Here is a 13,613-nt window from a genome sequence, read left to right as displayed (position 1 = left end):
AACCATAATTATATATTATCAGCAGTCACTTTATAGTAAGGTTGAAGGATTAAATGCAGTTAGTGGTGATGAATTCCAGACGCACGGGGCAGGAGCCTGAAGAGAAGGCCAGCTTCTGAGTAACTACAAAATGAAGTGTAATGTATTCTAAATATTTGATTCAATTAAGCTTCCTTCTGCTCTTTGTTTCAGCTTACAGATGGCTCATCAATCTATAGTTTGGGGACACATTGCTATTCTTTCTAATGGTAATTACGTGATCAGGATGGAGACAGGTTTGATTAAATGCATGCACCATACTCTGCATATTTAAAATGGAGCAGAATCCAAAGCAGAGGCAATGTGCTAGCCCACTGTATGCAGATAGAGCCTCAGGTGCTTGATAGAGCCCTCTAAGCAAAACCAGTGTCTTCTGCTAGCATGGGTCATGGGGACAGGTTCCCACTATCCAAGGAGCAATAGTTCATGGAGTAACAAACTATGATCGTAACTGGTTTTAAATTTTGCTAAATTGTTATTTGATTTTTTTTCTTCCAAAAGTCCTCATGGTGCTTGCTGTTTTTTGTGGATCAGCTTTACAGAGAAGATTCTTGCAACTTGGGAATGACTAGCAAAACAGCTATGAAGTCTGTGATCAATCTTCCAATGACTTCAACAGGCTTGAGAAAGGCCATAATAGTACTTGTAGACCAAGGCATGTGTTTTTACCAGCTTGCAGCTCACTCTAGAGCAGATCTACCTTACAGTAGATATAGAGAATGACGCCATAAAGTTTGAAATCTCACTTTGCCTTCTGTCTCATTCTCCTTGTTAGATGATCTCTCAGTAGCCAAACCTGGTCTCCTGTACAAGAAACCAGCACCCTTGAATGCTCTGTGCTTATTTTGATATGCTGTTATTTGTGTGTTGTCGTGGTTTGGCTTCCACTAATCAGCATCCAAAAATGATGAAATAGTAACCAGCTGCTTGCTGTCTTCACTTTACTTAGTGGTCTCTAGTAAGCTTTAACCCATTTCACTTTGCCTTCATACTGGTATGAGTAAAGCAGAATTGTCTTATATTTGAATGTTCTTTTGTGAAAAAAAAATCTATTATTAGGTGCATCTGCAATTTCAGTGGGTTGCCAGTGAAACCCTCGCTGCCTGCACATCCCTGACTTTGTGAAATGCTTGTGACCAGTGTCTGGGAAGAGGATCCTTCTTTTCAGTAGAGATGTTCTCTTTAAAAACATACCTTCTTTGTAAAATTAGGTATCCCTTTTCTCCCTCCCATTGTGTGGTGATGAGAACACCCAGCTTGGTTTTATTCTCTTGATGCTGTAGATGCTATAAACAATGCTATAATCTCTAGCAAATGTTAACAATGTTGAACTACTTCGATGGGGAAGGTGTGAATAGATAACACTTGTTTCCATCCTATTTGCTAAGGCAGAGCCTTCACTTACCAGTAAAGTAGTGATATTGAAGGGGCTTTGTGCCACTGCAGGGTAGGAGACTGGCAGCTGCTAATTTGGTTTGGAAGCGCCATCAGGAAGGCTTTTTTCTCATCTAAGGCTCCGAATACCAATTGGGCTTCAGGTAATCACACCTATAATTATCACTGAAACTAATAATGGCATGGATGATCTTGCAGCTAATCTAGGAAAACTGAGCTTTATCAAAAGCAGAAGAGGAGTGTCACGTCACACAGCCTTTTGGGGCCAAAACATGGAGAGTATTTATCCTGTTGGTGTCCAGTACTGCTTGTTACCCTGCCTGATTTTGTTATCTACTTAAAAAGTAAAACTGTATGTGGAACATGGCCAGGAGCTTTGCATGAAAACATAATGACCTTGTATATTCTTTAGCCACTCCATCTGAGAGCTATTGCAGTCATTAAGACTTGAGTGAAGTGTTACTTCTTTTGTGCAGATAAGAACACTGAGACACACAGGTTGGAAGCTCTCCGGGTAAAACTGTACCCTAAAAAATAAATTGGGCAAGCTTTATGTCCTATTTAAAATCTCTTTTATGCACCATATACACCTTGTACTGGCCTCTTCCCAGGCATGGATTTTACTTCACAGCAGCCAGCCCTCAATTCAGTTAAGTACTTAAGCACATCCTGACATGCTGTGCCGAATCAGGGTTTAAACTGGAAGTGACAGAAATAGAACTGAGATCTTCTCAGTCGCAGCTCCACTCTGACACCACCAGGCAATGCTTCCTTTTCTCATAATTCTCCCATTGTAGCATATTGCCAAGAGACAGGTTAACACCTGTACCCTGAACATCTGCCCCTTACCAGAACTCCAGCCACCCAGTGAAAATTTCACAAATACAAACCATGTAGCCAGCTCCAACAATTATTTTGAGGCTTGAAACCTTTGTATCCCAGTGCCTTGAGTGCGTTATTTAAGCAAACATTGGCCTCCTCACTATAGGAGGCCAACCAATGTCAAGTTACCTTTTTTTCAATATGCGCATGATACTTCAGTGCATCAGCTGTACCTCCCAAACCAGTAGTCAGTGGAGCTTTTGCCTGTAAAATGCTAAATTAGGTTTTGTGTTTAATTGGGTTTTCTCTAAAATAAGAATCCGAGGCTGATCCTGAAAGCCCTAAAAACTAGTTAGTGTTGGTAATTCAGCATGGAAGCAAGTCATCAGGTAGATTCTCCTTCTCGAACTTGAACAGAATATGCTTCCCCCACTTAAGTCTCTTTTATTGTTCCCAGGTAAGGTGAGCTCTTTCAGCTACTGTGTCTTGATCAAAAGTTCATAGAACGCAGCAGGATGAAATGAGTAATGAATGACAGCATCAAATTAAGTTAACTAAGCATTAAGAATACTATAGGAAAATACTTTATTAGGATGTGAAAAAGCATTGTTTTACATGCTGTCTATGGAACATAATCTGTGCTTGTAGTAATTACTTGAATAGCCAGTTAACAGCTGTGTTGCATCCTTAAACAACCATCATTTTCCTTATATGGACTTGCAACTAATGTTCCATGCTTGCAAGCAACTTTCTAGGAAATGAGCACTCTTTAAGTTGCTGCTTTTGAAGAAGGGAAGAAGGAGAAAGAATTCTTTGGGTTCTCTTCTTGCTGATCTGCTCTTCCTCATTCTGACTTCAAAAAAAAAATTACCTGCAGTCTTACCTAGGTTTAAAAAAAACAACAAAAAACAGTCCTTGCACACACATGATTTAGGGAGCGATCGGTACTGGAAATCCTGTTTGTCCTTCAATGCCCTTTTAAAGGGGCTTTTCAGATGGCATATACTTGAGGCTTCTCAGTTTAGTACCCTTCAAGGATTACCAGCAACTTTCAATTGCTGGCTTGAGAAAGCTAGTAATCTCCTTGATGTCACATATATTTATTTAAAAATAAATCTTCTATTATGGCTTTTAACATTAAACTCTGCTTCTTTTCCTGTCCCTAGCAGAACAATAGGATGGATTGTTCTGCTACTAAGAATAAGGTAGTGAGCACAGCTATAATCACCTGCTGTCTGACACTGCAGAGAACTCAGTCTCCAAGTCCTGCAGAATGCCAGCAATATGTTACCTTTTTCTGCATTCAAAAAAAAAGCTTCAGTTACCCATTTATTTCAAGGGGATGAAGACCAAAGTACTTGGTGCTTCGTGATCCCTAGCAAATACATTCATGTCAAGATAATACAAAATAGCCTTCTAGAGAAGGACTGTAATTTTTACTTAGTCTTTTCACAGGAAAAACTAGTCGCCAAAATATATTCTTGTTTGTGGAGTTGTCCAATTAAACAGTGTCCTCCAGTGTATTTGTGAGAAGTGACAACTCCCTCTCTTTACAAGATCTTGTGCCAATTACTTAATATTTCCCTATTTTTATTCCCTGTGCACCCAAGCTTTTTCCCCTCCTTGGACTCAATAGCCTCTTTTAGGACAGTAAAAAGTCTTTGTACAAACACAGTTGGAACTCAGTCATACACAGGAAGATTTTTTTTTTTAACTGTTTTAAAAGGACAATCTCTTGTACGTTTTCTTCCATTATTATAATTAAATTTATTAATCTTATTTATTTTAATAAGAAGCCACAGTAGATCTCCAAGTAAATTTCTGTCATCAATTTAGCTGCCCTTAGGGTCCTGCTGCTTCTAAAGTCTACTTTCTCAGGCTACGAAATCCAGTGGAGGTATAGGTTAAATAATGATTTTTGATAGTGTTCAACCTATGTTTTTCTTGGTGATTTGATGCTTGCACTTTCCCATGTGCTAGGCTTCCTCCAGTTACAACTTGAATGCTAATGTCAATCCGTCTCCCATTGGGAGCATGCTGATATTGACTCGTGCATCTCTGAAAAGCTTCTCATTGAGGCGGTGCATGCTCTGTGCTGTCAAGTCATCCTTTCTTGGTTTTAGCACCTTTCCACTCCAAAGGACCTATTGAGAAAAGCAATGTCATGCACCTGATTTGTTCCAGTAAGTTCTTTGGACCACAAAAGAAGCTTCGGAAAAGATTATGCATGTTTTCTAGAAATGGGTATTGTACTGTGTTTCAAACTCCTACTGGTTCCCAACATGGAGCTCTCATAATGAAGCAGGATTGGGAGTCCACAGAATTGGCTAATTGTACTTCTATTGCAGGTTAGAAGCCAAAACAGAAAACTGCAAAGATGTATTTTTAAAAGCCCCTATTCAGCTGCCACTGTAACCCTGAATGTACCTAAAGTGTAACATTGTTCTTTGTTACAAGTAAAAGTCATTAATGAATAACTTATTTGTAATCGGTAGCTACTAATGCTACCCTAGATCTTGCATAAATACTATATATAGTAGAAAATGCTACAAGACAGAGCAGATTAAGACAGAACATCCTCTGTAATGAACTAGAAAAGATATGATAAGCCTCTCATCCCAGGCTGTTTATGTAGAAACATAAATTTAACATATTACTTCTTATATAGGGCTTCTTGCCCATATTAGTGTTATTAGTGCTATATTGTTGCATAAAGCTTACTTTGGTAATTTATGCTAAATTTTAAAGCCTCCTTTGTATGATATGAAACAAAGATGTTGCAATTAGCAATAGAGTTGCAGGTCAGAAATCAAGTTATTAGAATCCCACTGTGACTTTATTTTTTCTTTCCTAGAAGCAAAGCAGTAACTCCCTGTGCTACTACCACTACAGCCAGCAGTACTTACATTATCAATAGCTATTATTCCCCCTTTCTTTATGAGGCGCAAACATTTTTCGTAGTACTCATTGTAGCTTTCTTTATCTGCATCAATGAAAGCGAAGTCAAAGGTTTCTGCTTCTCCACCAGCCAACAGCTCATCTAGATGGGCAACAGAGTGAGTCATTATAGCCTCGTTAATGCTGTGTAGAAGAAGAAAGTCAACTAGCTGTGTCAAAATTCTCAATAAATAACAGTTTTGGTGCTTTGACCGGGCAGCCTGTTCCTCTACAGCTAATTACTAGAAAAGCTTAACGCAGAGAAACCAATCTGGATACAATATAAGTCATGAAACACTCAGTTACTGAGTTTTTCCAATGTGGAAGAAGTTCATGGGATAGTTCTAAAAACCTGCAGAATACAGCTGGGGTTGCTGAGTGGTGTAGCAAGAACAAGTCAAGCAGTTTGAAATGACACACTCGAAACCTTCAGCTATGTTTTGAGCTGATTAAAAACTGTATTAAGTGGATTATGTTTTTTTCCCTCATGTTTATGAGCAGGTTCTAAATGCTAATCTCTAGTTGATGACCAAGTGCCATGATGCAGGTAGGGTGGTTCCCTATGTCATAGGGTTTGAACAAACGCTGTCAAAAATCTTCAGTACAGCAAATGATGGCATTAAGTATTCTTTCTCTGGGCAAATGGCATTTAAGGTTTTGTGTATTGCTTTCTTGACTGGGAACTCCAGGCTGCCAGTTGGAAAGGGGCTGACTGCTGTCTTCCTAAGGATCTCTGCCATCTGCTCTCACGCACCCTTATCCTCTGTCAACTGAGGATTTTTCTTCATCTGAAGCATTGCCTAGACAGAGCTGTCCATCAGTCTTTAAGGACAGTGCATCCTCTGTAGAAAGGAAGGATGGATCTACATGGATCCCTCAAATACCTCTGCTGGAAACCTATATTCTTCCAATACCACCTCCGTTCCTAACAAATTTCTTGCATTTTAGAATACTTATGAATATCCTCTCTGCTCCATATTGCTTCTTTTCTTGACAGAGAAGACATAGCTTTTCTGATGCCCTTGCAAGGTTTTGCTGCATTCTGAATCTGAACTTCTCTGAGCCAAAATTAACTGTTATACCCTAAGTTTCATATTGGCTTCTGTATCTTTTTTTTTTTTTTTTCCCTGCACCTTGAGCTTTTGGAAAGCTCTTCCTCTCTACAACAAAGAAATACTTGCTTAGAAAGGACTCTGGAAAAGAAAAATTGGGCTTTGTCTAATTAATCTGTTTTAATCTGCTTTCCCAGAAAGAGCTGACAATAGTACTTCATAGATTAAGTAAGGCAATAGACAGGACAGGTGAGTGACCAGCACAGCCCACTCCACAGGACGAGCATTTTCACCTTTCTGTTAGCACATAAGAAAACTGAACTTTTAAAGCTCTGTGCTTATAAATTTACTTTTAAGATCTCTTTAGATAAGAAAATTTGTTTCACTATTACCCAGGGGATCAGATCTGACAGTGTATTTCCTGGATTTCATCAGCATTATATTCATCTTTTGGCTTCTAAGGGAGAAAAAAATATATTTTAAGTTACTTACCAAGTGTTTGAATAGCTGGCTTTATCCGTAGGTCAATCTTATGGTCTACTCCTGCCTAGAGTGGAAAAAGAGCATAGAAGTGATCCAAGTCGTCAATAAGTAACCTGTTTGCAGTTTGCATTCAATGAGTGACTAGCCAACAGATTTTTTTTTTTTTTTACCGTTGTTTCTAGGATCCAGTCATCAATTATTTGTCTTCTCAAATTAAGCTGTTGCAACTCCTGCCCTAATGATAGGAATGCTTGTATGTGAATGTGCAGGTCTAAGATACCAAAATTATCGAGCAATAGTAACAAGCAAATGCAGCTGTCCCAACCACCTAACTGAGAAGATGCTCCTTACCTCCTTCCACAGTGGTTTTCCAATTTTGGCATAGTCCTCATTTATGTCACAGGCAACAACTCTTCCATTATCTGGCAGGACAAGTGCCATATTCAAGGTATTATATCCTGTTAAAACACCTAGGGAAATTGTAGAAGTCATGAATAATTACTGTGTTTTGAAAAACTGATAAATAGTGAACTAGGGAGGTCCCTTCTAGAATGATAATAAAACCAATAATAATAAAAATTAGAATAAAAATAAAACAAACAGGAACCCAGAAGGGTCAAAGATGACAACTTGTTAATGGACTCAAAAGGCTTTCTATTTCATTCCGATGTTACAGGGGTTGTGAAGATATTTTTTTTCCTCCTCTTTAATCAATCTTGTAACAAAGATTCAAGTTATCTGTGTGTGTATTTTTTTTTCCTAAAATTCTCCAGGACACAGAGGGCAGGGTCTGGTCCTGCACCTCAGGAAAACAATCACTTAAAAGCAGAGCTAAATCCTGAGCTAAAAGGACTGAATCTGTCCAGGAGCAAAATACCAGGGCATCATAAGAGGGGCCAAAGATAAAGATGATGGGAACCCATTCCTGGCTGCTCAGCATCAGTCTGGCTTTGGGACATCCTCCTCACATAGGCATGTCAAAGAAAGTGGATTGGATTCAGGGCCTGTGCAGCAAACTAATTCCTTTGGACAAGAAACCTATACAGAAAGGAAGGAATACACCCTGCCTGGCAATTGCTGGTCAATTTTACAGACCCAAGTGATCTATTGGTCCTAATTTTTCAGGTTGCTTCTGAGTTGATGAGACATCCCTGCTGATGCTAAAATTATTGATACTATCACACTAGTTTACCCAACTGATTACTGAGACAGAGATGCAGTGCTTTACTATACTGGGAAATCCTATCTTACACAAACATGGCTGGATTTGGAGAAGCACAGACAGGAGATTTATTTATCTACAGAGAAGATAAAGTGATGATCTTACCTATTTCTATAACTTTCTTCGCTTTAATGAGTTTGACCAAATTTGCCATAAGCTGAGCCTGGTCACAGGACACCATCATTCTACCCCAGGGATGTTCTGCAGTGATCTGAAGAGAGGAAATAACACAATGAAACAATAACAACAATACTAAAAACAACAACAAAAGCCAAAGCTTCCAAAATTATGTCCTAAGGCAGAGAAACCCCAGGAAAAACAGAGATGCTCTTAGCTTTCTTATTCTAGATGGCTGTGTGCTCCATGTATGAGACAGAAATTTGTTTTGAATTTAACAGTAACTGAAGTGGCAAGGGGTGAAGTCATAAACAGTTGCTAATCATGCAAAGCAATGGTGTGATCCAAATTTACCCCGTGTCTGTACCAAACTCAGCAGTAAAGTTGTAATGGATGAAGAACCTTAAAGGAATCTTGATTGTGAAAGTCCTTTATTTCTGTACATTTGCATAAACAGATGTGTTTTTTCTTAATGACAGCCTTTGTATTTATGCCCTTATACCTCCATGACATGTAGCACGTGGTATTGTGTTGTTTGTTTGTTTTTTTTAAACTCTCAGGTCAAAGTCTTCTGCCAAAGGTCAGACCCCCTGGTTCTGGCTACATAGCACCTAGCTAGAGGTGGCAGGGTGTGAGGGCCTCAGGCACTGACGAAGAGCAGCAGGGGAAGCAGGACTATGCCACTGCAGTTCAATGAAGAGGACAGCCCTCCCCTTTCCTGTTCTCTACTGGGGCCCAATCTAACCGAACAGCTCCACTGTTTAACATTTAATTGCTTTTATACAGGAGTAGTTTGTCTCATTTGCTAAGAGCCAGTCCTGAGCCAGGAGGGCTGTTCTGAGCTCCAACAATACAGCAAGTTTAAAGACGTCACTCTTCTAAGATACAAGATGTGCTTAATGTGTATGCCAATACCATTAAATACTCATTGGGGAGCCCTGAACACTGAAAACTCTGGGTGCTACCATCTCAAAACCATTTCTCTTGCATATGTTTTAGAATTTAAAACACTGGACATCTTTGCATTTGCTTCTTTTGTGTAGGAAGTGTATCCAAGGTAAACAGATATGACCAGGATTTCTTCTGCACCAGTATAAATATGTATATAGAATGATTTCTAAGGATTGAAAATCCCAGAAAGTACAAAGAGCAGGGAAGGAAGAGGATTTAAGGCAACTTTTTACTTAGGTGGAGTAAGGGTCTTTCTTTATCAGGAAGCAGGATTTTGGTCTCTGCTGCAATGTCTGGGATTATAAAACTAAAAGACCAATCTTAAGAGGTTGGGTTGTTGGGTATCTCTGTGAGGAACAGAAAGCTATACTTTTGAGGCTGCCTGTAGTGCTTCCTAAGGGCTTATTAATTCTGTGTACCTATAAATTTGTATGTGCAAGTAAGATGGAGGAAGGAATATAAGCAATATAAAAGAGTATAAGGAACATAAGCAATATAATCAGGAGTCTAGCAATTTGGGACCAGACATGGATGATGCCAAAAGGGCCTAGTGGAACAGTAACTGAACAGAAAATGTAGGGTGGGAGATAAAGTACTGACCAGTCGCAGCTTCTTTAGAATTGGGTGTTCCCTCACAGAGTGATCCAGTATGTACTGCCACAGAGGACTGCTCTTTCCAATAACACTTCTGGGTGACCTGGGTATCCCAAAAACTAAGGATGGGTATTTTTTACCTGCAAAAAATAAGGGACAACTTTAAGCTCTGCTGATGAAACTTTGCAATTCTCAATTACGGGCTGCTTAAATAAATAAAATACATAAAAATAAGTTATAAAGTGCTTAAAGTACATTTTAGTACTACGAAGAGGGCTCTTTGCTCTGAAAGAGCCAGTGAATAATGATGATACAAAGTAGCTGGACTGCTCAGTGGACTATATATATATATGTATATATATATTTTTTTTTTTCTACCTCTGAAGTGTATAGCGGAAGCCTGCTGAAACTACAAGTGAAAGGCTGGGGTGCCGTGATGTTCCCTAGCTGAAGTGAAGGTTTGCGTGCTGTATCCTTGCAGGGCACTGAACTGCACCCCCACTCACGGCTGCAGGAGGCCTGAGGCTGCCCAGGGCGGCTGTGCAGCAGCGCTGCTGCCCCTGCCTGTCCTTACCCCGGGGCCTCGCAGTGCCGATGCCAGCGGCGGGTGCCCTTGAGGCAGGGGGCTCGCCCCCAGCCCCGGGTCCCAGCGCAGCTCGCTGCCGGGTTCGGGTCCGGGGGCAGCGCTGGAAGCTGCGTCTGCAGGCGTAACCCCGAAGGCTCACATACAAACCTGATCCCGGCTTTGGCGTCCGCGGCTCCTTTTCCCCGACAGATCAACAAAACAACACCCGCCCCAGCCCGCCCTGAAGGCGCCCTGCTCCCCGGCAGCCGCTGGGGCGCGGCCACGTCCTGCCCGCGGCTGGCGGCGGGGTCGCCGCTTACCTGCCAGCAGCCCCGTGGCGAAGGCGACCCCCAGCATGGCCGTCCCCACGGCCACCTCCTTGGGCACGCTGAAGAGCGGCATCGCGGAGCGGCTGAGGCGGCGAGCGGCGCGGTCACAGGCACAGGGGGGCGCGGGGCGGGGCGGGGCCGCCCGCCATGTGGTGGGGCCGGGCGGGGCCGGGCCGCCTCCCGCTGCTGCTGCTCCTCCTGCCCGCAGGGCGGCGGCTGCCCACGCTGCCGGCGTGGGGATCTTTGCGTACTTTACGCCATCTGCGCGGCATAGGCGGGAAGGCTGAGGGTGGTGGCGCACACTCCGTGAGGGAGCCGGGCGGCTGAGGGGAGGGAGCTGCGCCCTCGCCTCCTCTGAGCCTGGCTCGGCCGCTGTCTTCGTTTTAAAGCACGCCTGAGGTGGTGGTGAAGGAGGTCCTGGCAGTAATGTCCCTGCTGGGGCTGCCCCGGCCCTGGAGGTGTGCCTTCTTCTTCCCCAGTACCAGAGGACTCGAAGCTGAGGTGTGGGCAGGATCCCGGTCACAAAGCACCTCAGGTTGTGGGGGTTGAACCCTGTGCCCAAAAGACGTGAGGGTTCTCGGTGAAAGGACCGAGCCAAGGAGTGGGGAAAGAGAGAAAAGGGCCCCTGTTTTCCTCTGCTGTCACTTCAGCCCCTACTGTAGTGGTTCAAACATCTCCCTGCTGCCCTGGTCAGTGTCTGAGGAAATTGACCAGTGGTGGCTGTGCTAACTCATTTTCTTAGAAATCAGGGTAGAAAGTGTTTCTGTGCATTTGATTCACTACATAATTCATAGATATGTGCTGAAAGGACCCTGCAGGGCCATTTGCAGGAGGGATTTGGTTGTTATTTTGTGAAGTCTTGGCAACACCTTGATTTTGCAAAACCCCAGCAAGATGCAAAGGTCTGTTATTTTGTTGCTCTAGGTGAAATGAAATTGACAACCTTGGACACAGACCAGAACTCTGTGGGCATGGAGCAAATTGGCATCTGCAGATGTAGGATGAAAGCAGGTACAGCTTCCCTTTTGGCACATAGTTAATCTCTATAAAACCAGATGAACTGTGCTTCAGTAGGTTAGGACGATAACTTTTCAACTGTGTTCCTAAGCTAGCAAAACTGTCTAGTGTCAATGCATTTAGCCGAAAAGGATTCTCTTGTAAGTACATCTTAAGTGCAGGATTAAGTATATCAGCCAAGGCAAAAGCTGTATTTATGGGACATGGGTTTGCCTATCACTGCATTTTTATTGTGTGCTAGACCTTATTTACAAAGGCTTGAGCACAGAGCTCTTGTATTTCTCTTGCAGCAGCTAATCATGTCAAGCACTAAGGAGTCTGCTGAGCTTTCTGACTTGCAGAACAAAGCGAGAAATTTGATCTGTCTTGGCAGATAAAATATTTCTCAGTTCACTTTTAAAATGTATTTGATTTTGAAGGCTGTGAATGTTGGAATGTTGTTGGTTTCTCTTTTTTTTTTTTTTTTTTTCCCCTTCAGTATCTCATCATTTTCTCTGTGTACATTTTGCTTTTGTAAATGAAAGCATTTCATCCCATCTTTCAGAAGATGAGTTATCAGGTCGCACTGGAATATGTCAGTTTTAGGCCAAATAGAACTATAGGAGACAACAAACTCTTCTAGTGGCTATAAATCAGATTTGTGACTGTGCAGCTCCATCTAGTGATTTTTCTCTATAACTGCAGTAGAAGAGAGAGAGCAACTAGGGGATTCTCCCTGCCTTTTTCATAAATGCTCTCAGCCTATATGCTTCCTGTGAATACCTTCAAATGAGAACACTGTATTGGCCTGTGGACTGACAGCACAACTAGCTGCCTTGCTAGAACCAATCTGGGAAATTCACAGTTTCTGAAGTGACAAAGAGAATTAGTGAACAGAATTGCTAATATGTGCTAATAAACATGTTTGAAACTTTTTTTTTGGCTCCAAGTTCTTACACAGTAATAGTAATACACCTGCAATGGCAGTTACAGGACCTTTACTATGGTGGTGCACTGGACTTGTTCACTTTAGATAAGGAAGCTGATCTACAGATACCTAAGTCAAGATAAAACAGTTGCCCTTAGAGAAGCAAAAGAGTTCAAGTTCTCCAACTAAATAGAAAGGAGACAGCTGCTTTTCTTTGAACTACTGTGGTTTTAATTTTACGTAGCTCTGTGGTATATTAGTGAACAGGAAACTTTGGCTGCCCTGTAATTCAGACACATGCTGCAGTGTGCTGTGGCAATTTAAGCACTTAAAGACTTTGGTAGATATTTGCCCATGTCTTGTGCTGGGTAGATGAAGGCTGCCTAGAGACAGAAAAGTAAGTGTGAAGTAAGCTTGGATACAAAACCCATTGTGCCCTGTTATCTGTAAGGCCAATCAGTATGCACAGATTTCACATGAGATTGGGGTTGTTCCCAGTGTTGTACTCAGCATATTTGCTGTGCCTGACAGTGCCTTTTGCCTGGAAGTGCATCCTGAAAGGGCAGGGTTTGGGCAGCTTCTTCAGACTGGACCCAGACCATGGTCACTTTTGTGGAGCATAAGGAGTAAGATAGATGAGATTCAGGCTGTCTAATCAGTGGCTGACCTCAGGTTGACAAATCCTCAATTTTTCACACTGATAATATACCAGAAAGAGTAGTCAGGCATGGGAATGGGTTGCCCAGGAAGGTGGTGGAGTCACCATCCCTGGGGGTCTTTAAGGAAAGGTCGGACGTGGTGCTTAGGGACATGGTTTAGTAGGTGACATTGGTGGTAGGGGGATGGTTGGACCATATGATCTTGGAGGTCTTTTCTAACCTTAATGATTCTGTGATTCTATATCCCACTGCTTTTGTGTCACTGGGTAACTGATGTCTGAGCTTTCCATCTTTTCCATCTTTTCCTTCCTCTTTTTCTGTGTCTATTTTCCTCTTCACCCTTCCATGCACCAGCTACTGGAGCTCACAACCATACCTTCCGCCAGACTGTACCTCCTGGGACATAGGAGTTGTTCTGTGGCTTGCATCAAGGTGTTGTTAAAGGCCAAAATGTAACCGCTTTGATTGTCTTGTTGCTGAACAATAAAGAATTAAAATCTGAGGGTGGCTCACCCTGTGAGCCA

The 13,613-nt window shown here is 42.1% G+C and overlaps 1 protein-coding gene and 1 long non-coding RNA gene across 5 annotated transcripts in view; one reads left to right on the top strand and one right to left on the bottom strand.

Annotated features, from left to right (window-relative positions):
• Nucleotides 1-13,613, top strand: part of LOC106015799 (uncharacterized) — a 200,367-nt gene that overhangs the window by 5,393 nt on the left and 181,361 nt on the right. For all 4 annotated transcript variants that reach the window (XR_011810008.1, XR_011810006.1, XR_011810007.1 and 1 more), the window contains exon 2: nt 11,431-11,517. This is a non-coding gene — a long non-coding RNA (uncharacterized lncRNA). The remainder of the gene's footprint in view (nt 1-11,430; nt 11,518-13,613) is intronic.
• On the bottom strand, nt 2,818-10,674 carry COMTD1 (catechol-O-methyltransferase domain containing 1). The gene is made up of 7 exons (XM_027460475.3): nt 10,498-10,674; nt 9,619-9,752; nt 8,056-8,161; nt 7,080-7,198; nt 6,738-6,792; nt 5,163-5,296; nt 2,818-4,400 (listed from the first exon to the last, which is right to left on the bottom strand). Exons 1-7 carry the CDS (start codon nt 10,577-10,579, stop codon nt 4,248-4,250), a joined length of 783 nt encoding a protein of 260 aa, XP_027316276.1. The 5' UTR covers nt 10,580-10,674; the 3' UTR covers nt 2,818-4,247.

The sequence above is a fragment of the Anas platyrhynchos genome, chromosome 6 (genome assembly GCF_047663525.1).
Source record: "Anas platyrhynchos isolate ZD024472 breed Pekin duck chromosome 6, IASCAAS_PekinDuck_T2T, whole genome shotgun sequence".
NCBI classification, from domain to species: Eukaryota; Metazoa; Chordata; class Aves; order Anseriformes; family Anatidae; genus Anas; species Anas platyrhynchos.
The sequence above is the reverse complement of the archived record's forward strand: the minus strand, read 5'-3'. Positions and strand labels throughout refer to the sequence as shown.

What these genes read in the sequence shown, in the direction of transcription:
- COMTD1 (XM_027460475.3), bottom strand. Translation starts at nt 10,579, where the DNA reads ATGCCGCTCTTCAGCGTGCCCAAGGAGGTGGCCGTGGGGACGGCCATG. An exon ending in TTCTAAAGAAGCTGCGACTG is followed by an intron (nt 8,162 to 9,618) that starts GTCAGTACTTTA and finishes TCCTCTCTTCAG; the next exon opens with ATCACTGCAGAACATCCCTG. An exon ending in GCCAGCTATTCAAACACTTG is followed by an intron (nt 5,297 to 6,737) that starts GTAAGTAACTTA and finishes TTGCCCATCTAG; the next exon opens with ATGAGCTGTTGGCTGGTGGA.